General features: G+C 54.0%; 10 protein-coding genes across 13 annotated transcripts in view; 2 read left to right on the top strand and 8 right to left on the bottom strand.

The window, feature by feature from the left end:
* Window positions 1-23,499, bottom strand: part of LOC140119790 (uncharacterized) — an 822,703-nt gene that overhangs the window by 675,981 nt on the left and 123,223 nt on the right. The gene's annotated exons all lie outside the window — the stretch shown is intronic.
* Window positions 11-809, top strand: LOC140119942 (histone H2B type 1-O). Its single transcript, XM_072139378.1, has one exon. The coding sequence runs from the start codon at window positions 31-33 to the stop codon at window positions 409-411; it is 381 nt and encodes a 126-aa protein (XP_071995479.1). The 5' UTR covers window positions 11-30; the 3' UTR covers window positions 412-809.
* Window positions 1,420-1,731, bottom strand: LOC140116912 (histone H4). The gene has a single exon (XM_072133341.1). It carries the CDS (start codon window positions 1,729-1,731, stop codon window positions 1,420-1,422), a length of 312 nt encoding a protein of 103 aa, XP_071989442.1.
* On the bottom strand, window positions 2,609-3,019 carry LOC140116910 (histone H3). Its single transcript, XM_072133340.1, has one exon. It carries the CDS (start codon window positions 3,017-3,019, stop codon window positions 2,609-2,611), a length of 411 nt encoding a protein of 136 aa, XP_071989441.1.
* LOC140119884 (histone H1A-like) lies at window positions 3,666-4,337 on the bottom strand. Its single transcript, XM_072139316.1, has one exon. It carries the CDS (start codon window positions 4,335-4,337, stop codon window positions 3,666-3,668), a length of 672 nt encoding a protein of 223 aa, XP_071995417.1.
* Window positions 9,953-11,862, bottom strand: LOC140119918 (histone H2A type 1-like). Its single transcript, XM_072139354.1, has one exon. It carries the CDS (start codon window positions 11,860-11,862, stop codon window positions 11,470-11,472), a length of 393 nt encoding a protein of 130 aa, XP_071995455.1. The 3' UTR covers window positions 9,953-11,469.
* LOC140119948 (histone H2B type 1-O-like) lies at window positions 12,174-12,952 on the top strand. Its single transcript, XM_072139384.1, has one exon. The coding sequence runs from the start codon at window positions 12,174-12,176 to the stop codon at window positions 12,552-12,554; it is 381 nt and encodes a 126-aa protein (XP_071995485.1). The 3' UTR covers window positions 12,555-12,952.
* On the bottom strand, window positions 13,563-13,874 carry LOC140116909 (histone H4). Its single transcript, XM_072133339.1, has one exon. It carries the CDS (start codon window positions 13,872-13,874, stop codon window positions 13,563-13,565), a length of 312 nt encoding a protein of 103 aa, XP_071989440.1.
* LOC140116908 (histone H3) lies at window positions 14,752-15,162 on the bottom strand. Its single transcript, XM_072133338.1, has one exon. The coding sequence runs from the start codon at window positions 15,160-15,162 to the stop codon at window positions 14,752-14,754; it is 411 nt and encodes a 136-aa protein (XP_071989439.1).
* LOC140119917 (histone H2A type 1-like) lies at window positions 21,584-23,493 on the bottom strand. Its single transcript, XM_072139353.1, has one exon. It carries the CDS (start codon window positions 23,491-23,493, stop codon window positions 23,101-23,103), a length of 393 nt encoding a protein of 130 aa, XP_071995454.1. The 3' UTR covers window positions 21,584-23,100.

Genomic DNA, 23,499 nt, shown 5'->3' with positions numbered 1-23,499 from the left:
CGTGTCTCGGATAATAGTAACCGCCGCATCATGCCTGATCCCGCCAAGTCCGCCCCAGCGCCCAAGAAGGGCTCCAAGAAAGCCGTCACCAAGGCCCAGAAGAAGGACGGCAAGAAGCGCAAGAGGTCCAGGAAGGAGAGTTACGCCATCTACGTCTACAAGGTGCTCAAGCAGGTGCACCCCGACACCGGCATCTCCTCCAAGGCCATGGGCATCATGAACTCCTTCGTCAACGACATCTTCGAGCGCATCGCAGGGGAAGCCTCCCGCCTGGCTCACTACAACAAGCGCTCCACCATCACCTCCCGGGAGATCCAGACCGCCGTCCGCCTGCTGCTGCCCGGAGAGCTGGCCAAGCACGCCGTGTCCGAGGGCACCAAGGCCGTCACCAAGTACACCAGCGCCAAGTAAGCGCCTGCCTGCCTACCCGGCACCTCAAACACCCCAAAGGCTCTTCTAAGAGCCACCCACCCTCTCCACAACAGAGCTCACCCTTCTATCTCACTCCATGTGACCGTCACTCCTGCTCACCCCATCCCGGGTACATTCCGGGGGCCGGTGATACAGGGACATACGGGGCGGAATGTTCTAACTTTCCCCGAGTGCAATCATGTACACAGCGCCATAGTGATGACACCTAAGTGAATCTAAGCGACATTACATGGTTATTGGGACAAACATGAAGGATAAATAGCCGTGAAGGGGGGGCCTTAATGACAGGCAGGCGCGCGCCCGCTCGTCAGTGTTTGACTGACGACTTTAATTATTAGAGTAGATGCGGAGCCCTGTACAGGAAGCCACGAGTGACTGTGTGTCAGACGCTTCTTGCGGCCGTGCCCTATAACGCGTGACAAGGCTTACAACTCCGCAGATGCCCGGGCAGTGCATAGACACTCAATGTTGTGGCAGTCGCATCGCCATCGCGCTGCAACTCACAGGCTTCAGAAGCCATGGGCGGCAGCGCGGCGGGAAGATTGTGCAGCGCGGCTCCGTTGTGCGGGGGAGGGGAAATTGAGCGTGAAATTTAAATGCGACTCTGGCGCGCACAGCCACACCCGCGATATCTCCATCAGCCGCGCTCCAGCCCCCTCCTCCTCCGATCGGTGAGATGTTGTGCAGCAGCCGCGGCTTGTATGTATGTGACACTGCCCGGGCCCTTCTCTAATTAGCGTCCAGAATCCGCACTGCACCGGCTCGAGCCCCATCACCGGGGAGCACGACGATAAGTTATGTTCCTGTAGCGCCATCACTTTCCGCAGCGCCTTTTAAGTCACAGGAGACAACTGGAGGGAAAGTGATGAGTGACAGTACAGACAGTGGTATGAAACAAGCATCAGAGTGCGAGCTCTTCTCTAGGAGGAGGTGGGTGGCTCTGAAAAGAGCCTTTGGGTGTGAGATGGAGCCGGGTGGGTACGAGTCTTAACCTCCGAAGCCGTAGAGAGTGCGGCCCTGGCGCTTGAGCGCGTACACCACGTCCATGGCGGTGACGGTCTTCCTCTTGGCGTGCTCGGTGTAGGTGACAGCGTCGCGGATGACGTTCTCCAGGAACACCTTGAGGACGCCGCGGGTCTCCTCGTAGATGAGGCCGGAGATACGCTTGACGCCTCCTCTGCGAGCCAGGCGGCGGATGGCAGGCTTGGTGATTCCCTGGATGTTATCACGCAGCACCTTCCTGTGCCTCTTGGCGCCTCCTTTTCCGAGCCCCTTTCCTCCTTTGCCGCGTCCAGACATGTTCTTTGTTGTGTGTGAGACAACGAATGTGGACGGGGCTGCCGAGGTCTCCTTTATATACACAATGAGAGGACCAGATAGAGGACTACTGGTGATGACGAAGGGGCGTGTCCTTGGTCTCTCCTCCCCCTTACCACCTATTGGCTGAATAGTGAACGTGTTATAATTTTGAATTCCCCGCTCTTTCTACAATCCCTGCTTCATCGATGTGTGCAGGGCGGCCCCCAGCACAAAGACTCCCGGCCTCATGAGGGCGGCGGGCAATCCGAGGGGTGCAGTTCTAGCTGTACATAGAGATGATCTATAGAAAGGGCAGATCTAGATGTAAGTGGAGATGAAATATAGAAAGAGCAGATGTAGCTAGGACTGGAGTAGCCGAGGAGCGCAGCAGTGGCTGTAACTGAGGAGGCAGGGAACCCATAGAGCTCGCACTGTGACCAGAGGGGCAGAGCGGGGAGCGCAGCTGCGGGTGTGACCAGGGAGGCAGAACGGGGAGCTCGGCAGTGACTAGTTATTATATGTGAGGTTTAGGGTCTGTGCTGCGGCAGAACACGTTCTATACCGTTGTTATTAATTGTATAGCGCCATCATATTCCGTTGCGCTTTACAAACCGTAGGGGAAACAAGCCATTACATTAGCGAGATATATGTTATTGTGACGTCATGTCAGGAACGACGGGATTCAGAGATTCCTGTCACGGGGGGAGGGGACACCGCTGACAGCACTAGCAGCCGCGGCGTCTCCCTGCAGATGGGCATGAGGCCTGGGAGCGGCCACAGGGTACACTTGAGGTTATTGAGCTCGTCCTGTAGAGGATGTGGGTGGCTCTGAAAAGAGCCTTTGTGTTGTGTGGGACGGTACCCGCCCGGGGAGGACTTAGGCCCTCTCGCCGCGGATCCTGCGGGCCAGCTGGATGTCTTTGGGCATGATGGTGACTCTCTTGGCGTGGATGGCGCACAGGTTAGTGTCCTCGAAGAGGCCGACCAGATAGGCCTCGCTGGCCTCCTGCAGCGCCATGACGGCAGAGCTCTGGAAGCGCAGGTCGGTCTTGAAGTCCTGAGCGATCTCTCTGACCAGGCGCTGGAAGGGCAGCTTCCTGATGAGCAGCTCGGTGGACTTCTGGTAACGGCGGATCTCGCGGAGAGCCACGGTGCCGGGGCGGTAGCGGTGAGGCTTCTTGACTCCGCCGGTGGCGGGCGCGCTCTTCCTGGCGGCCTTGGTAGCCAGCTGCTTGCGGGGCGCTTTGCCTCCGGTGGACTTGCGGGCGGTCTGCTTGGTTCTGGCCATGGTTCTCTCTCACACACAGATAGCGGTGATATGTGGAAACGGGAACTGAGCGCAATATTTATGCTCCCGCACTCGTCCTCATTGGCTCAGGGATAGCCCGCCCCATCGATTCCATTGGCTTGTTTATAAGCCCGCCGAAACACAGGGAAAGACAGCGAGCAGCCATTGGCTAACAGCGGCCGATCGACGTAACTTCCGCTGATAACGTCCCCTCCTGCGTGGAAGTGTCAACCGCTGCCCCAATCACTGCAGAGCCCGGTGCCGCTCCTGTACCCCCCAGCACCCGTCCTCCTGTCATTGCTCCTGGCCCCCCCGCCTGTAATGAATGAGGAGGACGCGCGGGCACATAGATCCCCATCACCTCCCGCTCTCTACTCTGCGGCCCCGTCCCCCCTGTAGACGCTGTAAGCCCTCGTCCCCTCCCTGGATGCTCTGTCCCCCCATAGTGAGCGGACGACTCATGTGGAAGTCCGGCCACGTCCCCGGGAGTGTGACGCTGGTGGCGGCGGGGGGCTGGAGGGGTATGACCCGGCGGCTTATACTGTGCGGCGGGCTGTGGGTAAGAGCTCTGTCGGGGAGGAGGTGGTGGCTCTGAGAAGAGCCTTTGTGGGGGGGTTTATATGGAAGGGCACAGGGCGGCTCCCGCTTACTTCTTGGCCGCGGGCTTCTTGGCTTTAGTAGCGGCCTTCTTCTTAGCCGGGCTCTTGGCGGCAGCAGCTTTGGGCTTGGACGCCTTCTTAGCCGGGCTCTTGGTGACTTTCTTGGGCTTCGGGGCGGCCTTAGGCTTCTTGGCCGCTTTCTTGGGGCTCTTGGCCGCCGCTGCTGCAGGCTTCTTGGCCTTTTTGGGGCTCTTGGCGGCGCTGGGAGCCTTCTTGGGCTTCTTAGGAGACTTGGGCGCTTTCTTGGCGCTGGCGGCGGCCGGCTTCTTGGGCTTGGCCGCTGCGGGCTTCTTCTTGGCCGCCTTGTCCTTGGTGTCGAGCTGCTTCTTGTTGAGCTTGAAGGAGCCGGAGGCGCCGCTGCCTTTGACCTGGAGCAGGGTGCCCTTGGTGACCTGCGACTTGATGGCCAGCTTGAGGCGGCTGTTATTCTTGTCGACGTCGTAGCCGCCGGCAGCCAGGGCCTTCTTGAGGGCGGCCAGGGACACCCCGCTGCGCTCCTTGGAGGCGGACACGGCTTTGATGATGAGCTCGGAGACGCTGGGGCCGGAGGGCTTCTTGGCGCTCTTCTTGGCGGCAGCGGCCTTCTTGGGCTGCTTCTTGGCCTTGGCGGCCGGTTCGGCGGCAGGGGGAGCTGCGGCGGCGGGCGCGGTTTCTGCCATCTTCAGATATGAAGGGACTCGCACACAAAACTCTGCTGACAGTTCGTGAATCGCGAGCAGCGCGCTCTCCCGCCTCTTATATCTACAACGGCGGCGCTCTGATTGGCTGCCGAGTGGCATCGTCCTCCGCCCCTATTGGCTGACACTGAGCGCCGCTGCCGACTCCCTCCATCCGGGCCTGAGGGAAGCTCCGCTCTGCCCGTGTGCTTCCCTGCCCGGGAGAGCAGCCCCTTAGCGGACACCAGCGGACAGGCCCGCGCGCTCCCCCCCTGACTCCCCACTCCCCGACAACCTCTTTGACCGTGTGCAGCCGTCACTGGCGGAGGCGCGGGGCGGGAGCCGGCAGGGGGGCCCCGGGATCTCCGCCATGGTCCTCCCGATCCGCGCATCGCCGTGATTGTGCGGAGATAGCACTGGCGCGGGAGCTGCCGGCTTCTCCTCCCCGCACTTGTCACCGTCACTGGGATCTTCCCCACAGGATCTGCCGCGCACAAGTCTGATTGTCCCATCCGGGGAAGAGCTGGGGCTGCCGAGAGCGCGGGAGGGTAACACACAGGCGGCCCCGGCCTCCCCGTCCTGCCCTGTCCCTGGATAGGACATCCCGAGGAGCTGTCACCGGCCCCGGCCCCGTCCACAGGGACATCCAAGGAGGCCGCAGCCACAATGTATCATCATCCAGTGCCCCCTACATCTACACTATCATCATCCAGTGCCCCCTACGCCAATAATATCATCATCCAGTGCCCCATGCATCATCCCTATCACCATCCAGTGCCCCTTACAACAATACTATCACCATCCAGTGCCCCCTCCATCATCACTATCATCATCCAGTTCCCCCTGCATCATCGCTATCATCATCATCATCCAGTGCCCCCTGCATCATCACTATCATCATCCAGTTCCCCTGCATCATCACTATCATCATCCAGTGCCCCCTGCATCATCACTATCATCATCCAGTTCCCCTTACATCATCACTATCATCATCCAGTTCCCCTTACATCATCACTATCATCATCCAGTTCCCCTTACATCATCACTATCATCATCCAGTGCCCCCTACATCATCACTATCATCATCCAGTGCCCCCTGCATCATCACTATCATCATCCAGTGCCCCCTGCATCATCACTATCATCATCCAGTTCCCCTTACATCATCACTATCATCATCCAGTTCCCCTTACATCATCACTATCATCATCCAGTTCCCCTTACATCATCACTATCATCATCCAGTGCCCCCTGCATCATCACTATCATCATCCAGTTCCCCTTACATCATCACTATCATCATCCAGTGCCCCCTACATCATCACTATCATCATCCAGTGCCCCCTGCATCATCGCTATCATCATCATCATCCAGTGCCCCCTGCATCATCACTATCATCATCCAGTTCCCCTGCATCATCACTATCATCATCCAGTGCCCCCTGCATCATCACTATCATCATCCAGTTCCCCTTACATCATCACTATCATCATCCAGTTCCCCTTACATCATCACTATCATCATCCAGTGCCCCCTACATCATCACTATCATCATCCAGTGCCCCCTGCATCATCACTATCATCATCCAGTGCCCCCTGCATCATCACTATCATCATCCAGTTCCCCTTACATCATCACTATCATCATCCAGTTCCCCTTACATCATCACTATCATCATCCAGTTCCCCTTACATCATCACTATCATCATCCAGTGCCCCCTACATCATCACTATCATCATCCAGTGCCCCCTGCAATAACAGTATCATCATCCATTGCCCCCTGCACCAATACTATCATCATCCAGTGCCCCCTACATCAACACTATATTCATCCCTTGACCTCTGCAACAACACTATCATCATCTAGTGCCCCCTGTAATAACAATACAGTCATCCAGGACCCCCTACTGCAATGATGCCCCTTCAATAACTGTAGAATCGCCCAGTGTCCCCTACAATAACACTTCAAATATTGTGTGTGTGTGTGTGTTGTGTGTGTCGTGTGATGTGAGAGGTATTATAATAATAATAACAATTCTTTATTTATATAGCGCACACAGATTACGCAGCGCTGCACAAAGCATATCAAATTTTGGTCCCTGTCCCCAAGGGGCTCACAATCTAAACAACCTACCAGTATGTTTTGGAGTGTGGGGGGAAAGCCACGCAAACACAGAGAGAACATACAAACTCTTTGCAGATGTTGACCTGGGTGGGACTTGAACCCAGGACTCCAGTGCTGCAAGGCAGAAGTGCTACCCACTCAGCCACCATGCTGCTGTATGATATGTATATATTAACAGTCCGGTTGGCTGTGGTGTGAGGAGTAAGGCTCACGGGTGGACCGCTTCATCCTTACATCAACGTTATGGCTGGACCCTCTCTCCCACTGCCATAAATAACAGTATATTTGCAATATGTGGCAGCACAGTGCATTTCGTTATCCAGGTGGAGGCACAGTGTAGAGATCTTCTTCAAGGAGCCAATGTGACGTCTGGGGAAAAATTCTTCAGCAATAAGTCATGGAGGGGAAAGGTCACCACGGACCATGTTCTGAACCCAGAGGAGAAGACAAGTCACCTATGAAGTCCAACATTCTGCTTCTATCCGTGACAAATCAGTACTGCAGTCACAGACTAGCCGCCTAGATTGTGATACAACTCTGCTTATTTAGTGTAGTGTCAGTGAGCCAAGTCTACGGTCCTGACCTAGTGTGGAAACCCCGAGGTGGGGTTGACAAGTTGAGATAGAAAGTCTAGTTCGAGATGGAGTTCACTGTGAGGAAGACGCTGTGCTCCCGGGGGCTGCTTCCAGCAGGCGGAAGGCACTTTCAAGTTGGGCTTCTGTCTGACCTGTGACAATTTTGTTACTTTTACACATTAATACCCCCTTCTGCAAACGTCGTCGTCGACGGCGGCGGCAAAAGTAGGTGGGAAGTGAACTGGTCCATTGCACCCCCTGTGATGGGGAGGGTCAGTCAGGTTGTTGTTTTTTAGTTTGTTTGTTTTTTCTTGTCTCAGATAAAGTAAGGGTGATGGTACACAGTCCGTAAAATCTCCTATGAAGGAGATTGGAGGAGTCCATTTCTCCTTTCTCTGGGAGTGAGTTGAATGTGGTGGTGCTCCCGATCTGCGCCTGGCTGTGAATGTGCGGAGATGAAACTACTCGGGGAGCCGCCAGCCTCTCCTCCCCCGCCCCACCGGATCTGTGGCTGGGCGGTGGTCACTGTAATCCGTTATTAGGAATGTCGTCAGCATTTTGTAATCGTCGTGTTGGTGCTGACGCTTCCCAACCTGAGTCTGATTGGTGGACTTGGAACAGTTTTGCTCTCGCCTATAGCTTTTGATGTCAGTGGGCCTCATTTATCATAACGATCAGCAATCTAAGGGTGAGCTCTTACATTTGTTGTTGCAGCTACCGTGGAACACTGTGACTATTGTCTAATTTGAGGAACGGTGACTATAGGCCAGTGTTGGCGAACCTATGGCACGGGGCCCTCTTTGTGGGCACCCAGGCCACATGTCCCCAGCACTGAGTTCACCAGACATGACTTAAAGAATTCACCTGCAGGCACAGGCAATGTACCAGTTAGGGCCAGCAATATTTGGACAGTGACACAAGTTTTGTTGTTTTTAGCTGTTTACAAAACCATGTTCAGAAATACAATTCTATATATAATATGGGCTGAAAGTGCACACTCCCAGCTGCAATATGCGAGTTTCCACATCCAAATGGGAGAAAGGGTTTAGGAATCCTAGCTCTGTAATGCATAGCCTCCTCTTTGTCAAGGGACCAAAAGTAATTGGACAATGGACTCTAAGGGCTGCAATTAACTCTGAAGGCGTCTCCCCCGTTAACCTGTAATCAATGAAGTAGTTAAAGGGTCTGGGGTTGATTCCAGGTGGTTGGTTTTGCATTTGGAAGGCTGTTGCTGTGACCAGACAACATGCGGTCAAAGGAACTCTCAATTGAGGTGAAGCAGAACATCCTGAGGCGGGAAAAAAAGAAATAATCCATCAGAGAGATAGCAGACATGCTTGGAGCAGCAAACTCAACAGTCGGGTACATTCTGAGAAAAAAAGGAATTGGCTGGTGAGCTTGGGCCTGAGCGTCCACGGATGACAACAGTGGTGGATGATGGCCGCATACTTTCTCTGGTGAAGAAGAACCCGTTCACAACATCAACTGAAGTCCAGAACACTCTCAGTGAAGTCCAGAACACTCTCAGTGAAGTCCAGAACACTCTCAGTGAAGTCCAGAACACTCTCAGTGAAGTCCAGAACACTCTCAGTGAAGTAGCGGTATCTGTTTCTAAGTCAACAATAAAGAGAAGACTCCATGAAAGTAAATACAAAGGGTTCACATCTAGATACAAACCATTCATCAATTCCAAAAATAGACAGGCCAGAGTTAAATTTGCCGAAAAACACCTCAAGGAGCCAACTCAGTTCTGGAAAAGTATTCTATGGACAGATGAGACAAAGATCGACCTGTACCAGAATGATGGGAAGAAAAAAGTTTGGAGAAGAAAGGGAACGGCACATGATCCAAGGCACACCACATCCTCTGTAAAACCTGGTGGAGGCAACGTGATGGCGTGGGCATGCGTGGCTTTCAATGGCACTGGGTCACTTGTGTTTATTGATGACATAACAGCAGACAAGAGTAGCCGGATGAATTCTGAAGTGTACCGGGATATACTTTCAGCCCAGATTCAGCCAAATGCTGCAAAGTTGATCGGACGGCGCTTCATAGTACAGATGGACAATGACCCCAAGCATACAGCCAAAGCTACCCAGGAGTTCATGAGTGCAAAAAAATGGAACATTCCGCAATGGCCAAGTCAATCACCAGATCTTAACCCAATTGAGCATGCATTTCACCGGCTCAAATCCAGACTTAAGACGGAAAGACCCACAAACAAGCAAGACCTGAAGGCTGCGGCTGTAAAGGCCTGGCAAAGCATTAAGGAGGAGGAAACCCAGCGTTTGGTGATGTCCATGGGTTCCAGACTGAAGGCAGTGATTGCCTCCAAAGGATTCGCAACAAAATATTGAAAATAAAAATATTTTGTTTGGGTTATGTTTATTTGTCCAATTACTTTTGAGCTCCTAAAATGTGGAGTGTTTGTAAAGAAATGTGTACAATTCCTACATTTTCTATCAGATATTTTTGTTCAACCCTTCAAATTAAACGTTACAATCTGCACTTGAATTCTGTTGTAGAGGTTTCATTTCAAATCCCATGTGGTGGCATGCGGAGCCCAACTCGCCAAAATTGTGTCACTGTCCAAATATTTCTGGCCCTAACTGGTAGCTGCCTCTCTCAAAGTTTTATTTCAAAGCAACACATCCTCGGCTTCTTCGGACTGTAGTAAGAGTAAGAGTGAGAAGGTACGGGCAGGTGCCGTTTATTGATGATGGTCTTCTTCTATTGGATTTGTGGTAGAACAGAGAGTTACTGCTTAAATTGCTGTGTTGGCACTTTGCAATAAATATGTGCGTGTTTGTTGTCATTTGGGCACTCGGTCTCGAAAAGGTTTGCCATCACTGCTATAGGCCAGTGATGGCGAACTTTTTAGCGGCCGAGTGCCCAAACTGCAACTCAAACCCCACTTATCTATCGTGAGGTGCCATCCAAAAATTAAAGCAGTAACTTATTGCTCCCTGTTCTTCATCAACTTTCAATCATATTGGCCTCCTGAGGACAGCAACACAGTAGAAAAAGCTGGAAAATTGTCATCATTTCAGCTTCTTTCCCGTGTCCCTCTGTACACAGAGAATAGTGGGGCCAGTAGGAGGTCCTCCAAAGAGAATTCGGCCCCGTCTACTCATTCTCCCTCTTCCTACTGTCCCTAGTAACGAAGTAAGTATCAAAATATGACTGAAAGCAGCATCTTTTAAGTTGCTTGGAACTGCAGGAAGATCCTTGTGTGCTGGGGCGATGGCCCAAGTGCCCACAGAAAGGGCACTGAGCGCCGCCTCTGGCACCCATGCCATAGGTTCGCCACCACTGCTATAGGCTATTGCAGCGTCGCTGTGACTTGCCTACTGTGGCGGCCGATGTGACTATATTGGCTAATGTGGGACACTGAGATTATTATGGCTACTGAGGGGGCGCTGTGCTTAATTTGGCTGACGGGCGGGACAGGCTTTTGGCTATTTTGTCTAATGTGGTAGAACGGATACCATTTTGGCTACAGTTGGGTCACTGACTACAGTATGACAATCTTGGCTACTCTGGGGTCACTGTGACCATAGGCTACTTGGGGGCAATATGGCTGCCGCGAGGTCAGGTGTTGTGACTATTTTTGGCTACGGTAGGATCTGGCACTGTAGTTATATTGGCCAATGTGGTAGCATCGTGAATCTTTTGAGTCCTCCTGTGAGGCAGGTGCTGGACTATATTTGCTAACGTGACTTTGCTTTTGTGGGGAAGGCACTGTGACCCGGGGCAATGGAAGCCGTGACCAACCTCCCAGCGCACTGTTTAGCCTGGCCAGACTCCTTTCCCCGTTCACTGCTAAATTGCTACCAAGACCGGGAGGCTGTCAATATAAGTAGTCGCCCCTCCTAGATCCCCCTCTCCTCCTAACTTCCAGGAAAGGCGCCACCTGGTGGACAATCCTGCAGGTCTAAGTTCTCCAGCAACTGAATTTCCCGCTCGTTCTCCCCTTGTGACGTCAGCGGCAGCCGGCTCTCCGGCAGCTTCACTGTACACACAGAGCCGTTAGTCTCCACGTAAGAAGCGGGCAGCAGCCGCAGCTCTGTCCCTGCCAGGAGCCCGAGTGTCCTCCATGCCTGCCCGCCCCATAGAGATGCCGTGCCCGTCCGGGAGAACGCAGCGACCTCCGATGACGGAGAGGCGGGGGTGCAGCCTGCAGGGCGAGCGGTCACATCCCCGGTGTATGTAGCCTGTAGCTACTAGTGACAGCGGCAGCAGAGGGATAGAGGCGGGGAGCGCAGACACATAGCGGTGCAGAGGAGAGTACAGGATCAGTACAGTATAGAGAGAGTGTGTGATGTACCGGGGAGACACCCGGGGCTGCCGCTCTGTCAGGAGGAGGTGGGTGGCTCTTAGAAGAGCCTTTGTGTGTAGTGGGGATCGGGTGCTGGAGCAGCGGCGGCGGCGCTCACTTGCTCTTGGCGGGCTTGCTGCTCTCGGTCTTCTTGGGCAGCAGCACGGCCTGGATGTTGGGCAGGACGCCTCCCTGGGCGATGGTGACTCCTCCCAGCAGCTTGTTGAGCTCCTCGTCGTTGCGCACGGCCAGCTGCAGGTGGCGGGGGATGATGCGGGTCTTCTTGTTGTCCCGGGCGGCGTTGCCGGCCAGCTCGAGGATCTCAGCGGTGAGGTACTCGAGCACGGCGGCCAGGTAGACGGGAGCGCCGGCCCCGACTCTCTCGGCGTAGTTGCCCTTGCGGAGGAGCCTGTGCACACGACCGACGGGGAACTGCAGGCCGGCCCGGGATGAGCGGGTCTTGGCCTTAGCGCGGACCTTTCCTCCTTGTTTGCCACGTCCAGACATGATGCTAGAGATTCAGTACGACTGATGCCGCTCAGCCGCCTCCTGCCGCCTCTTATACCTTCCCGCCTGCTCCTCACTCTCTGTCATTGGCCGGATTGAAATCCTACCAATAGAGGCGCGGCTCATAGACTCACCAACCAGCATTAGGAGGCGTGGTTCAGCAGTGAACACACAGAGCACATGACTCGTTCCTCCAATAGCAGGGCGAGCAGCCGGCGTCGCTCCTTTGCATAGCCCGGCTATAAATACCGCGGCGCGGGGAGGTGCGGGACATTGTTCTCCGTGTCTCGGATAATAGTAACCGCCGCATCATGCCTGATCCCGCCAAGTCCGCCCTAGCGCCCAAGAAGGGCTCCAAGAAAGCCGTCACCAAGGCCCAGAAGAAGGACGGCAAGAAGCGCAAGAGGTCCAGGAAGGAGAGTTACGCCATCTACGTCTACAAGGTGCTCAAGCAGGTGCACCCCGACACCGGCATCTCCTCCAAGGCCATGGGCATCATGAACTCCTTCGTCAACGACATCTTCGAGCGCATCGCAGGGGAAGCCTCCCGCCTGGCTCACTACAACAAGCGCTCCACCATCACCTCCCGGGAGATCCAGACCGCCGTCCGCCTGCTGCTGCCCGGAGAGCTGGCCAAGCACGCCGTGTCCGAGGGCACCAAGGCCGTCACCAAGTACACCAGCGCCAAGTAAGCGCCTGCCTGCCTACCCGGCACCTCAAACACCCCAAAGGCTCTTCTAAGAGCCACCCACCCTCTCCACAACAGAGCTCACCCTTCTATCTCACTCCATGTGACCGTCACTCCTGCTCACCCCATCCCGGGTACATTCCGGGGGCCGGTGATACAGGGACATACGGGGCGGAATGTTCTAACTTTCCCCGAGTGCAATCATGTACACAGCGCCATAGTGATGACACCTAAGTGAATCTAAGCGACATTACATGGTTATTGGGACAAACATGAAGGATAAATAGCCGTGAAGGGGGGGCCTTAATGACAGGCAGGCGCGCGCCCGCTCGTCAGTGTTTGACTGACGACTTTAATTATTAGAGTAGATGCGGAGCCCTGTACAGGAAGCCACGAGTGACTGTGTGTCAGACGCTTCTTGCGGCCGTGCCCTATAACGCGTGACAAGGCTTACAACTCCGCAGATGCCCGGGCAGTGCATAGACACTCAATGTTGTGGCAGTCGCATCGCCATCGCGCTGCAACTCACAGGCTTCAGAAGCCATGGGCGGCAGCGCGGCGGGAAGATTGTGCAGCGCGGCTCCGTTGTGCGGGGGAGGGGAAATTGAGCGGGAAATTTAAATGCGACTCTGGCGCGCACAGCCACACCCGCGATATCTCCATCAGCCGCGCTCCAGCCCCCTCCTCCTCCGATCGGTGAGATGTTGTGCAGCAGCCGCGGCTTGTATGTATGTGACACTGCCCGGGCCCTTCTCTAATTAGCGTCCAGAATCCGCACTGCACCGGCTCGAGCCCCATCACCGGGGAGCACGACGATAAGTTATGTTCCTGTAGCGCCATCACTTTCCGCAGCGCCTTTTAAGTCACAGGAGACAACTGGAGGGAAAGTGATGAGTGACAGTACAGACAGTGGTATGAAACAAGCATCAGAGTGCGAGCTCTTCTCTAGGAGGAGGTGGGTGGCTCTGAAAAGAGCCTTTGGGTGTGAGATGGAGCCGGGTGGGTACGAGTCTTAACCTCCGAAGCCGTAGAGAGTGCGGCCCTGGCGCTTGAGCGCGTACACCACGTCCATGGCGGTGACGGTCTTCCTCTTGGCGTGCTCGGTGTAGGTGACAGCGTCGCGGATGACGTTCTCCAGGAACACCTTGAGGACGCCGCGGGTCTCCTCGTAGATGAGGCCGGAGATACGCTTGACGCCTCCTCTGCGAGCCAGGCGGCGGATGGCAGGCTTGGTGATTCCCTGGATGTTATCACGCAGCACCTTCCTGTGCCTCTTGGCGCCTCCTTTTCCGAGCCCCTTTCCTCCTTTGCCGCGTCCAGACATGTTCTTTGTTGTGTGTGAGACAACGAATGTGGACGGGGCTGCCGAGGTCTCCTTTATATACACAATGAGAGGACCAGATAGAGGACTACTGGTGATGACGAAGGGGCGTGTCCTTGGTCTCTCCTCCCCCTTACCACCTATTGGCTGAATAGTGAACGTGTTATAATTTTGAATTCCCCGCTCTTTCTACAATCCCTGCTTCATCGATGTGTGCAGGGCGGCCCCCAGCACAAAGACTCCCGGCCTCATGAGGGCGGCGGGCAATCCGAGGGGTGCAGTTCTAGCTGTACATAGAGATGATCTATAGAAAGGGCAGATCTAGATGTAAGTGGAGATGAAATATAGAAAGAGCAGATGTAGCTAGGACTGGAGTAGCCGAGGAGCGCAGCAGTGGCTGTAACTGAGGAGGCAGGGAACCCATAGAGCTCGCACTGTGACCAGAGGGGCAGAGCGGGGAGCGCAGCTGCGGGTGTGACCAGGGAGGCAGAACGGGGAGCTCGGCAGTGACTAGTTATTATATGTGAGGTTTAGGGTCTGTGCTGCGGCAGAACACGTTCTATACCGTTGTTATTAATTGTATAGCGCCGTCATATTCCGTTGCGCTTTACAAACCGTAGGGGAAACAAGCCATTACATTAGCGAGATATATGTTATTGTGACGTCATGTCAGGAACGACGGGATTCAGAGATTCCTGTCACGGGGGGAGGGGACACCGCTGACAGCACTAGCAGCCGCGGCGTCTCCCTGCAGATGGGCATGAGGCCTGGGAGCGGCCACAGGGTACACTTGAGGTTATTGAGCTCGTCCTGTAGAGGATGTGGGTGGCTCTGAAAAGAGCCTTTGTGTTGTGTGGGACGGTACCCGCCCGGGGAGGACTTAGGCCCTCTCGCCGCGGATCCTGCGGGCCAGCTGGATGTCTTTGGGCATGATGGTGACTCTCTTGGCGTGGATGGCGCACAGGTTAGTGTCCTCGAAGAGGCCGACCAGATAGGCCTCGCTGGCCTCCTGCAGCGCCATGACGGCAGAGCTCTGGAAGCGCAGGTCGGTCTTGAAGTCCTGAGCGATCTCTCTGACCAGGCGCTGGAAGGGCAGCTTCCTGATGAGCAGCTCGGTGGACTTCTGGTAACGGCGGATCTCGCGGAGAGCCACGGTGCCGGGGCGGTAGCGGTGAGGCTTCTTGACTCCGCCGGTGGCGGGCGCGCTCTTCCTGGCGGCCTTGGTAGCCAGCTGCTTGCGGGGCGCTTTGCCTCCGGTGGACTTGCGGGCGGTCTGCTTGGTTCTGGCCATGGTTCTCTCTCACACACAGATAGCGGTGATATGTGGAAACGGGAACTGAGCGCAATATTTATGCTCCCGCACTCGTCCTCATTGGCTCAGGGATAGCCCGCCCCATCGATTCCATTGGCTTGTTTATAAGCCCGCCGAAACACAGGGAAAGACAGCGAGCAGCCATTGGCTAACAGCGGCCGATCGACGTAACTTCCGCTGATAACGTCCCCTCCTGCGTGGAAGTGTCAACCGCTGCCCCAATCACTGCAGAGCCCGGTGCCGCTCCTGTACCCCCCAGCACCCGTCCTCCTGTCATTGCTCCTGGCCCCCCCGCCTGTAATGAATGAGGAGGACGCGCGGGCACATAGATCCCCATCACCTCCCGCTCTCTACTCTGCGGCCCCGTCCCCCCTGTAGACGCTGTAAGCCCTCGTCCCCTCCCTGGATGCTCTGTCCCCCCATAGTGAGCGGACGACTCATGTGGAAGTCCGGCCACGTCCCCGGGAGTGTGACGCTGGTGGCGGCGGGGGGCTGGAGGGGTATGACCCGGCGGCTTATACTGTGCGGCGGGCTGTGGGTAAGAGCTCTGTCGGGGAGGAGGTGGTGGCTCTGAGAAGAGCCTTTGTGGGGGGGTTTATATGGAAGGGCACCCCGCTGCGCTCCTTGGAGGCGGACACGGCTTTGATGATGAGCTCGGAGACGCTGGGGCCGGAGGGCTTCTTGGCGCTCTTCTTGGCGGCAGCGGCCTTCTTGGGCTGCTTCTTGGCCTTGGCGGCCGGTTCGGCGGCAGGGGGAGCTGCGGCGGCGGGCGCGGTTTCTGCCATCTTCAGATATGAAGGGACTCGCACACAAAACTCTGCTGACAGTTCGTGAATCGCGAGCAGCGCGCTCTCCCGCCTCTTATATCTACAACGGCGGCGCTCTGATTGGCTGCCGAGTGGCATCGTCCTCCGCCCCTATTGGCTGACACTGAGCGCCGCTGCCGACTCCCTCCATCCGGGCCTGAGGGAAGCTCCGCTCTGCCCGTGTGCTTCCCTGCCCGGGAGAGCAGCCCCTTAGCGGACACCAGCGGACAGGCCCGCGCGCTCCCCCCCTGACTCCCCACTCCCCGACAACCTCTTTGACCGTGTGCAGCCGTCACTGGCGGAGGCGCGGGGCGGGAGCCGGCAGGGGGGCCCCGGGATCTCCGCCATGGTCCTCCCGATCCGCGCATCGCCGTGATTGTGCGGAGATAGCACTGGCGCGGGAGCTGCCGGCTTCTCCTCCCCGCACTTGTCACCGTCACTGGGATCTTCCCCACAGGATCTGCCGCGCACAAGTCTGATTGTCCCATCCGGGGAAGAGCTGGGGCTGCCGAGAGCGCGGGAGGGTAACACACAGGCGGCCCCGGCCTCCCCGTCCTGCCCTGTCCCTGGATAGGACATCCCGAGGAGCTGTCACCGGCCCCGGCCCCGTCCACAGGGACATCCAAGGAGGCCGCAGCCACAATGTATCATCATCCAGTGCCCCCTACATCTACACTATCATCATCCAGTGCCCCCTACGCCAATAATATCATCATCCAGTGCCCCATGCATCATCCCTATCACCATCCAGTGCCCCTTACAACAATACTATCACCATCCAGTGCCCCCTCCATCATCACTATCATCATCCAGTTCCCCCTGCATCATCGCTATCATCATCATCATCCAGTGCCCCCTGCATCATCACTATCATCATCCAGTTCCCCTGCATCATCACTATCATCATCCAGTGCCCCCTGCATCATCACTATCATCATCCAGTTCCCCTTACATCATCACTATCATCATCCAGTTCCCCTTACATCATCACTATCATCATCCAGTTCCCCTTACATCATCACTATCATCATCCAGTGCCCCCTACATCATCACTATCATCATCCAGTGCCCCCTGCATCATCACTATCATCATCCAGTGCCCCCTGCATCATCACTATCATCATCCAGTTCCCCTTACATCATCACTATCATCATCCAGTTCCCCTTACATCATCACTATCATCATCCAGTTCCCCTTACATCATCACTATCATCATCCAGTGCCCCCTGCATCATCACTATCATCATCCAGTTCCCCTTACATCATCACTATCATCATCCAGTGCCCCCTACATCATCACTATCATCATCCAGTGCCCCCTGCATCATCGCTATCATCATCATCATCCAGTGCCCCCTGCATCATCACTATCATCATCCAGTTCCCCTGCATCATCACTATCATCATCCAGTGCCCCCTGCATCATCACTATCATCATCCAGTTCCCCTTACATCATCACTATCATCATCCAGTTCCCCTTACATCATCACTATCATCATCCAGTGCCCCCTACATCATCACTATCATCATCCAGTGCCCCCTGCATCATCACTATCATCATCCAGTGCCCCCTGCATCATCACTATCATCATCCAGTTCCCCTTACATCATCACTATCATCATCCAGTTCCCCTTACATCATCACTATCATCATCCAGTTCCCCTTACATCATCACTATCATCATCCAGTGCCCCCTACATCATCACTATCATCATCCAGTGCCCCCTGCAATAACAGTATCATCATCCATTGCCCCCTGCACCAATACTATCATCATCCAGTGCCCCCTACATCAACACTATATTCATCCCTTGACCTCTGCAACAACACTATCATCATCTAGTGCCCCCTGTAATAACAATACAGTCATCCAGGACCCCCTACTGCAATGATGCCCCTTCAATAACTGTAGAATCGCCCAGTGTCCCCTACAATAACACTTCAAATATTGTGTGTGTGTGTGTGTTGTGTGTGTCGTGTGATGTGAGAGGTATTATAATAATAATAACAATTCTTTATTTATATAGCGCACACAGATTACGCAGCGCTGCACAAAGCATATCAAATTTTGGTCCCTGTCCCCAAGGGGCTCACAATCTAAACAACCTACCAGTATGTTTTGGAGTGTGGGGGGAAAGCCACGCAAACACAGAGAGAACATACAAACTCTTTGCAGATGTTGACCTGGGTGGGACTTGAACCCAGGACTCCAGTGCTGCAAGGCAGAAGTGCTACCCACTCAGCCACCATGCTGCTGTATGATATGTATATATTAACAGTCCGGTTGGCTGTGGTGTGAGGAGTAAGGCTCACGGGTGGACCGCTTCATCCTTACATCAACGTTATGGCTGGACCCTCTCTCCCACTGCCATAAATAACAGTATATTTGCAATATGTGGCAGCACAGTGCATTTCGTTATCCAGGTGGAGGCACAGTGTAGAGATCTTCTTCAAGGAGCCAATGTGACGTCTGGGGAAAAATTCTTCAGCAATAAGTCATGGAGGGGAAAGGTCACCACGGACCATGTTCTGAACCCAGAGGAGAAGACAAGTCACCTATGAAGTCCAACATTCTGCTTCTATCCGTGACAAATCAGTACTGCAGTCACAGACTAGCCGCCTAGATTGTGATACAACTCTGCTTATTTAGTGTAGTGTCAGTGAGCCAAGTCTACGGTCCTGACCTAGTGTGGAAACCCCGAGGTGGGGTTGACAAGTTGAGATAGAAAGTCTAGTTCGAGATGGAGTTCACTGTGAGGAAGACGCTGTGCTCCCGGGGGCTGCTTCCAGCAGGCGGAAGGCACTTTCAAGTTGGGCTTCTGTCTGACCTGTGACAATTTTGTTACTTTTACACATTAATACCCCCTTCTGCAAACGTCGTCGTCGACGGCGGCGGCAAAAGTAGGTGGGAAGTGAACTGGTCCATTGCACCCCCTGTGATGGGGAGGGTCAGTCAGGTTGTTGTTTTTTAGTTTGTTTGTTTTTTCTTGTCTCAGATAAAGTAAGGGTGATGGTACACAGTCCGTAAAATCTCCTATGAAGGAGATTGGAGGAGTCCATTTCTCCTTTCTCTGGGAGTGAGTTGAATGTGGTGGTGCTCCCGATCTGCGCCTGGCTGTGAATGTGCGGAGATGAAACTACTCGGGGAGCCGCCAGCCTCTCCTCCCCCGCCCCACCGGATCTGTGGCTGGGCGGTGGTCACTGTAATCCGTTATTAGGAATGTCGTCAGCATTTTGTAATCGTCGTGTTGGTGCTGACGCTTCCCAACCTGAGTCTGATTGGTGGACTTGGAACAGTTTTGCTCTCGCCTATAGCTTTTGATGTCAGTGGGCCTCATTTATCATAACGATCAGCAATCTAAGGGTGAGCTCTTACATTTGTTGTTGCAGCTACCGTGGAACACTGTGACTATTGTCTAATTTGAGGAACGGTGACTATAGGCCAGTGTTGGCGAACCTATGGCACGGGGCCCTCTTTGTGGGCACCCAGGCCACATGTCCCCAGCACTGAGTTCACCAGACATGACTTAAAGAATTCACCTGCAGGCACAGGCAATGTACCAGTTAGGGCCAGCAATATTTGGACAGTGACACAAGTTTTGTTGTTTTTAGCTGTTTACAAAACCATGTTCAGAAATACAATTCTATATATAATATGGGCTGAAAGTGCACACTCCCAGCTGCAATATGCGAGTTTCCACATCCAAATGGGAGAAAGGGTTTAGGAATCCTAGCTCTGTAATGCATAGCCTCCTCTTTGTCAAGGGACCAAAAGTAATTGGACAATGGACTCTAAGGGCTGCAATTAACTCTGAAGGCGTCTCCCCCGTTAACCTGTAATCAATGAAGTAGTTAAAGGGTCTGGGGTTGATTCCAGGTGGTTGGTTTTGCATTTGGAAGGCTGTTGCTGTGACCAGACAACATGCGGTCAAAGGAACTCTCAATTGAGGTGAAGCAGAACATCCTGAGGCGGGAAAAAAAGAAATAATCCATCAGAGAGATAGCAGACATGCTTGGAGCAGCAAACTCAACAGTCGGGTACATTCTGAGAAAAAAAGGAATTGGCTGGTGAGCTTGGGCCTGAGCGTCCACGGATGACAACAGTGGTGGATGATGGCCGCATACTTTCTCTGGTGAAGAAGAACCCGTTCACAACATCAACTGAAGTCCAGAACACTCTCAGTGAAGTCCAGAACACTCTCAGTGAAGTCCAGAACACTCTCAGTGAAGTCCAGAACACTCTCAGTGAAGTCCAGAACACTCTCAGTGAAGTAGCGGTATCTGTTTCTAAGTCAACAATAAAGAGAAGACTCCATGAAAGTAAATACAAAGGGTTCACATCTAGATACAAACCATTCATCAATTCCAAAAATAGACAGGCCAGAGTTAAATTTGCCGAAAAACACCTCAAGGAGCCAACTCAGTTCTGGAAAAGTATTCTATGGACAGATGAGACAAAGATCGACCTGTACCAGAATGATGGGAAGAAAAAAGTTTGGAGAAGAAAGGGAACGGCACATGATCCAAGGCACACCACATCCTCTGTAAAACCTGGTGGAGGCAACGTGATGGCGTGGGCATGCGTGGCTTTCAATGGCACTGGGTCACTTGTGTTTATTGATGACATAACAGCAAACAAGAGTAGCCGGATGAATTCTGAAGTGTACCGGGATATACTTTCAGCCCAGATTCAGCCAAATGCTGCAAAGTTGATCGGACGGCGCTTCATAGTACAGATGGACAATGACCCCAAGCATACAGCCAAAGCTACCCAGGAGTTCATGAGTGCAAAAAAATGGAACATTCCGCAATGGCCAAGTCAATCACCAGATCTTAACCCAATTGAGCATGCATTTCACCGGCTCAAATCCAGACTTAAGACGGAAAGACCCACAAACAAGCAAGACCTGAAGGCTGCGGCTGTAAAGGCCTGGCAAAGCATTAAGGAGGAGGAAACCCAGCGTTTGGTGATGTCCATGGGTTCCAGACTGAAGGCAGTGATTGCCTCCAAAGGATTCGCAACAAAATATTGAAAATAAAAATATTTTGTTTGGGTTATGTTTATTTGTCCAATTACTTTTGAGCTCCTAAAATGTGGAGTGTTTGTAAAGAAATGTGTACAATTCCTACATTTTCTATCAGATATTTTTGTTCAACCCTTCAAATTAAACGTTACAATCTGCACTTGAATTCTGTTGTAGAGGTTTCATTTCAAATCCCATGTGGTGGCATGCGGAGCCCAACTCGCCAAAATTGTGTCACTGTCCAAATATTTCTGGCCCTAACTGGTAGCTGCCTCTCTCAAAGTTTTATTTCAAAGCAACACATCCTCGGCTTCTTCGGACTGTAGTAAGAGTAAGATTGAGAAGGTACGGGCAGGTGCCGTTTATTGATGATGGTCTTCTTCTATTGGATTTGTGGTAGAACAGAGAGTTACTGCTTAAATTGCTGTGTTGGCACTTTGCAATAAATATGTGCGTGTTTGTTGTCATTTGGGCACTCGGTCTCGAAAAGGTTTGCCATCACTGCTATAGGCCAGTGATGGCGAACTTTTTAGCGGCCGAGTGCCCAAACTGCAACTCAAACCCCACTTATCTATCGTGAGGTGCCATCCAAAAATTAAAGCAGTAACTTATTGCTCCCTGTTCTTCATCAACTTTCAATCATATTGGCCTCCTGAGGACAGCAACACAGTAGAAAAAGCTGGAAAATTGTCATCATTTCAGCTTCTTTCCCGTGTCCCTCTGTACACAGAGAATAGTGGGGCCAGTAGGAGGTCCTCCAAAGAGAATTCGGCCCCGTCTACTCATTCTCCCTCTTCCTACTGTCCCTAGTAACGAAGTAAGTATCAAAATATGACTGAAAGCAGCATCTTTTAAGTTGCTTGGAACTGCAGGAAGATCCTTGTGTGCTGGGGCGATGGCCCAAGTGCCCACAGAAAGGGCACTGAGCGCCGCCTCTGGCACCCATGCCATAGGTTCGCCACCACTGCTATAGGCTATTGCAGCGTCGCTGTGACTTGCCTACTGTGGCGGCCGATGTGACTATATTGGCTAATGTGGGACACTGAGATTATTATGGCTACTGAGGGGGCGCTGTGCTTAATTTGGCTGACGGGCGGGACAGGCTTTTGGCTATTTTGTCTAATGTGGTAGAACGGATACCATTTTGGCTACAGTTGGGTCACTGACTACAGTATGACAATCTTGGCTACTCTGGGGTCACTGTGACCATAGGCTACTTGGGGGCAATATGGCTGCCGCGAGGTCAGGTGTTGTGACTATTTTTGGCTACGGTAGGATCTGGCACTGTAGTTATATTGGCCAATGTGGTAGCATCGTGAATCTTTTGAGTCCTCCTGTGAGGCAGGTGCTGGACTATATTTGCTAACGTGACTTTGCTTTTGTGGGGAAGGCACTGTGACCCGGGGCAATGGAAGCCGTGACCAACCTCCCAGCGCACTGTTTAGCCTGGCCAGACTCCTTTCCCCGTTCACTGCTAAATTGCTACCAAGACCGGGAGGCTGTCAATATAAGTAGTCGCCCCTCCTAGATCCCCCTCTCCTCCTAACTTCCAGGAAAGGCGCCACCTGGTGGACAATCCTGCAGGTCTAAGTTCTCCAGCAACTGAATTTCCCGCTCGTTCTCCCCTTGTGACGTCAGCGGCAGCCGGCTCTCCGGCAGCTTCACTGTACACACAGAGCCGTTAGTCTCCACGTAAGAAGCGGGCAGCAGCCGCAGCTCTGTCCCTGCCAGGAGCCCGAGTGTCCTCCATGCCTGCCCGCCCCATAGAGATGCCGTGCCCGTCCGGGAGAACGCAGCGACCTCCGATGACGGAGAGGCGGGGGTGCAGCCTGCAGGGCGAGCGGTCACATCCCCGGTGTATGTAGCCTGTAGCTACTAGTGACAGCGGCAGCAGAGGGATAGAGGCGGGGAGCGCAGACACATAGCGGTGCAGAGGAGAGTACAGGATCAGTACAGTATAGAGAGAGTGTGTGATGTACCGGGGAGACACCCGGGGCTGCCGCTCTGTCAGGAGGAGGTGGGTGGCTCTTAGAAGAGCCTTTGTGTGTAGTGGGGATCGGGTGCTGGAGCAGCGGCGGCGGCGCTCACTTGCTCTTGGCGGGCTTGCTGCTCTCGGTCTTCTTGGGCAGCAGCACGGCCTGGATGTTGGGCAGGACGCCTCCCTGGGCGATGGTGACTCCTCCCAGCAGCTTGTTGAGCTCCTCGTCGTTGCGCACGGCCAGCTGCAGGTGGCGGGGGATGATGCGGGTCTTCTTGTTGTCCCGGGCGGCGTTGCCGGCCAGCTCGAGGATCTCAGCGGTGAGGTACTCGAGCACGGCGGCCAGGTAGACGGGAGCGCCGGCCCCGACTCTCTCGGCGTAGTTGCCCTTGCGGAGGAGCCTGTGCACACGACCGACGGGGAACTGCAGGCCGGCCCGGGATGAGCGGGTCTTGGCCTTAGCGCGGACCTTTCCTCCTTGTTTGCCACGTCCAGACATGATGCT

The sequence above is a fragment of the Engystomops pustulosus genome, chromosome 2, assembly GCF_040894005.1.
Source record: "Engystomops pustulosus chromosome 2, aEngPut4.maternal, whole genome shotgun sequence".
Taxonomy (NCBI): domain Eukaryota; kingdom Metazoa; phylum Chordata; class Amphibia; order Anura; family Leptodactylidae; genus Engystomops; species Engystomops pustulosus.
The sequence above is the reverse complement of the archived record's forward strand: the minus strand, read 5'-3'. Positions and strand labels throughout refer to the sequence as shown.

Coding starts and splice junctions, on each gene's coding strand:
- LOC140119942 (XM_072139378.1), top strand. CDS start 31: ATGCCTGATCCCGCCAAGTCCGCCCCAGCGCCCAAGAAGGGCTCCAAG.
- LOC140116912 (XM_072133341.1), bottom strand. CDS start 1,731: ATGTCTGGACGCGGCAAAGGAGGAAAGGGGCTCGGAAAAGGAGGCGCC.
- LOC140116910 (XM_072133340.1), bottom strand. CDS start 3,019: ATGGCCAGAACCAAGCAGACCGCCCGCAAGTCCACCGGAGGCAAAGCG.
- LOC140119884 (XM_072139316.1), bottom strand. CDS start 4,337: ATGGCAGAAACCGCGCCCGCCGCCGCAGCTCCCCCTGCCGCCGAACCG.
- LOC140119918 (XM_072139354.1), bottom strand. CDS start 11,862: ATGTCTGGACGTGGCAAACAAGGAGGAAAGGTCCGCGCTAAGGCCAAG.
- LOC140119948 (XM_072139384.1), top strand. CDS start 12,174: ATGCCTGATCCCGCCAAGTCCGCCCTAGCGCCCAAGAAGGGCTCCAAG.
- LOC140116909 (XM_072133339.1), bottom strand. CDS start 13,874: ATGTCTGGACGCGGCAAAGGAGGAAAGGGGCTCGGAAAAGGAGGCGCC.
- LOC140116908 (XM_072133338.1), bottom strand. CDS start 15,162: ATGGCCAGAACCAAGCAGACCGCCCGCAAGTCCACCGGAGGCAAAGCG.
- LOC140119917 (XM_072139353.1), bottom strand. CDS start 23,493: ATGTCTGGACGTGGCAAACAAGGAGGAAAGGTCCGCGCTAAGGCCAAG.